General features: G+C 44.1%; 1 protein-coding gene across 1 annotated transcript; it reads right to left on the bottom strand.

The window, feature by feature from the left end:
* Nucleotides 1–1,350: 1,350 nt before the first annotated feature.
* LOC148998972 (uncharacterized) lies at nucleotides 1,351–2,527 on the bottom strand. The gene is made up of 2 exons (XM_089141567.1): nucleotides 1,847–2,527; nucleotides 1,351–1,755 (listed from the first exon to the last, which is right to left on the bottom strand). The coding sequence occupies exons 1-2, from the start codon at nucleotides 2,525–2,527 to the stop codon at nucleotides 1,351–1,353; spliced, it is 1,086 nt and encodes a 361-aa protein (XP_088997693.1).
* Nucleotides 2,528–2,750: the final 223 nt, after the last annotated feature.

The raw sequence follows: 2,750 nt of genomic DNA, 5'->3' as shown, positions 1-2,750 counted from the left end.
AAGCGCATTTCTCTGGGTTGAGCTTCATTTTGTATGCTCGGAGTACCTCAAAGACTTCTGCTAGGTCCTTCAGATGGTTGATTTGAGATGTGCTCTTTATCAGCATGTCATCAACATATACCTCCATATTCCTACCTATCTGCTGTTCGAAAATTTTGTTGACCGCTCGCTGGTAGGTTGCCCAAGCATTTTTTAGACCAAAGGGCATTACTTTATAATAATAACTATCCCTGTCTGTCATGAATGTTGTGTGTTTCTGGTCGTCTGGATTCATCAAGATTTGGTTGTATCCTAAATAAGCGTCCATGAAACTGAGCATCTCGTGCCCGGCGGTTGCATCGATGAGCAGGTCTATCCTTGGTAGAGGATAACAATCCTTTGGACAGGCTTTATTGAGGTCGGTATAGTCTGTGCACATTCTCCATTTTCCGTTATTCTTTTTTACCATCACCACATTGGCCAACCAAGTTGGGTGGTCGATGGGTTTAATGAATCCGGACTGCTTCAACTTCTGAGCCTCTGTTCGGATTGCCTCATGCTTTTCCAAAGAAAAATTTCTTCTTTTTTGTATTATTGGAATTGCATGCGGGTCAATATTCAACCTGTGCTCGGCTACTGTTCTGTCGATTCCGGGCATATCTTCGGCGGACCATGCAAAGACATCAGTATTTTTCTGTAGAAAGCTGGTTAGACTATTTTTAAATTCTTCTTCTTGTTCTGCTCCAATCATAGTTCCTTGATCTTCCCTTGAATTCAGCATAATCTTTTCCAATTTTTCTACCGGTTCAGCTCTTTGCATGTTTTCTTCATCACGATCATCTCTGACTTCAACCGCCATGGTAGAGCTTGTTTTTACCCTCTTTCTCATGTAATTGGCGTAGCTCTGCCTGCTCCCCTTTTGGTTGACGGAACATTCTCCTATTCCCTTTTTTGTTGGGAATTTCATCTTCATGTGTAAGGATGATACTACCGCCTCCAGGGCACAAAGGGTTGGTCGTCCTAAGATCATATTATAAGCTGACAGATCTTGGACGACCATAAAATTTGTTTGGACGACCCTGTCTCTGGGGTGTTCACCAATACGAAGATCCAATCTGATAGTGCCCTCTGCTCGGGTTGAGGTTCCTGTGAAACCGTACAAGTGCGTCCCACAAGGGATCAGCATTTTCTCATCTAGCTGTAATTTTTGGAAAGCTTCTAATGACAAAATATCTGCTGACGACCCAGTATCTACTAGGACTCTATGGATCTCTGTTCCGGCCAGAGTGACTTTGATGACAAGGGCATCGTCGTGGGGAGTATTTACCCCCTGCTTATCTTTGGTTGAGAAGGTGATTGGTTCTGAAGTGATCACTCACCTGGTTTTTCAAGCTCGGCATTCCCCACATATCGTGCCTTTCTTTTGGCTTGCCTACTAGACTCCTCAGTTGGACCACCAAATACAGTAAATATTGGTGGTCGTTTTTGATTATCTCCTCTTTCTCGTGGTCGGGACTTGTTTTGGCGTCCTTCTCTGCTCGGAGATCTATGCCTCTTCCTACCCCCTTCTGTTTGCTTTTGATCAGGCTGGGTAGGTTTGATGTATTTTACGAGTCGTCCTTGATCGATGATTCTGTCAATTTCTTCTTTTAGTTGTCGACAGTCATCTGTCCAGTGTCCATGATCTTTGTGGAAGTCGCAATATTTGCTTTTGTCCCGATTTCCTGGTCGAGAATGTAACTTTTCGGGTTGTTGGAGGATTCCTCGATCTTTAATCTGCATCAGGATTTCCGATCTCCTCATGGTCGGTAACCTTTCCTGTTCAGTCGACCATCCACCCGGTCGGGTTTATGGTCGATCTTCTGACAGGTTGATACTTTTCTTTATATGTTCGTGCCTCCATGTTCGGATGCTCCTTCTTTCGAGACTCAATTGTTTCTGATATCTCAGCTTGCTTGTGACATCGCTCACGGAGATCGTTATATGTTTCTGGCATATCATTCAAAAGTCTTTCAAGTAAGCCTTCATGGCTGAGCCCTTGGTACAAGGCGTGAAAGGCTATCTTTTCATCCAGATTCTCAATCTGCATGGTCAATTTATTGAATCTCTCAAGGAAATCTCTAATGGACTCCGTTCGCCCCTGTTTTACGGCAAACAGGGTATCTTCTCTCTTTTTGGTTTCTACTCCGCTTTGGAAACGCAATAAGAAAGTCCGACCTAGATGTTCGAAACTTTTTATTGTGCCCCGAGGCAGAGCTTGGTACCAATCTAAAGCAGCTCCGGTTAATGATGCTGGGAAACTACGGCACATTGCTGCTTCATTATGTCTTTGAGTAGACATGACAGACTTATAATGGGTGATGTGGTGCTTAGGACACTTCGATCCATCGTATGCCTTGAAGGTCGGACATTTGAAGCCTTTTGGCATCTCCGCCTCCGAGACGCTTTTGATGAAAGGGTCCTCCTTTAATACGGCGTATAGCTCTTCTTTGCCGAGTTTTAACGCCTTTTTGACTGTTTCGTCAATGTCGGCAATTTTCTTATTCATCTCGTCATCACGCTTCTTTGAACCATTATGATCTTTTTTGTCCTTTGAGGCCTTTGCTGGATCTGTACTGCTTCCTCGATCTTCATCGTTGTTGACTGGAGGATTATCCTCCTCGATGCTCGAGATTTCACCAGCTCTTTTTGAGATTGTTGAAGGATCTGGTCGATCACTGGTGGTCGGTCACGCCTGCTCCCCTCTGGACTTCTTTGTTTTTTCTGAGAAT

The sequence above is a fragment of the Hakea prostrata genome, unplaced genomic scaffold, assembly GCF_041222555.1.
Source record: "Hakea prostrata isolate BN-2017 unplaced genomic scaffold, UWA_Hpros_2 contig_79, whole genome shotgun sequence".
Classification (NCBI taxonomy): domain Eukaryota; kingdom Viridiplantae; phylum Streptophyta; class Magnoliopsida; order Proteales; family Proteaceae; genus Hakea; species Hakea prostrata.
This window is presented reverse-complemented; position numbering and strand designations above follow the sequence as displayed.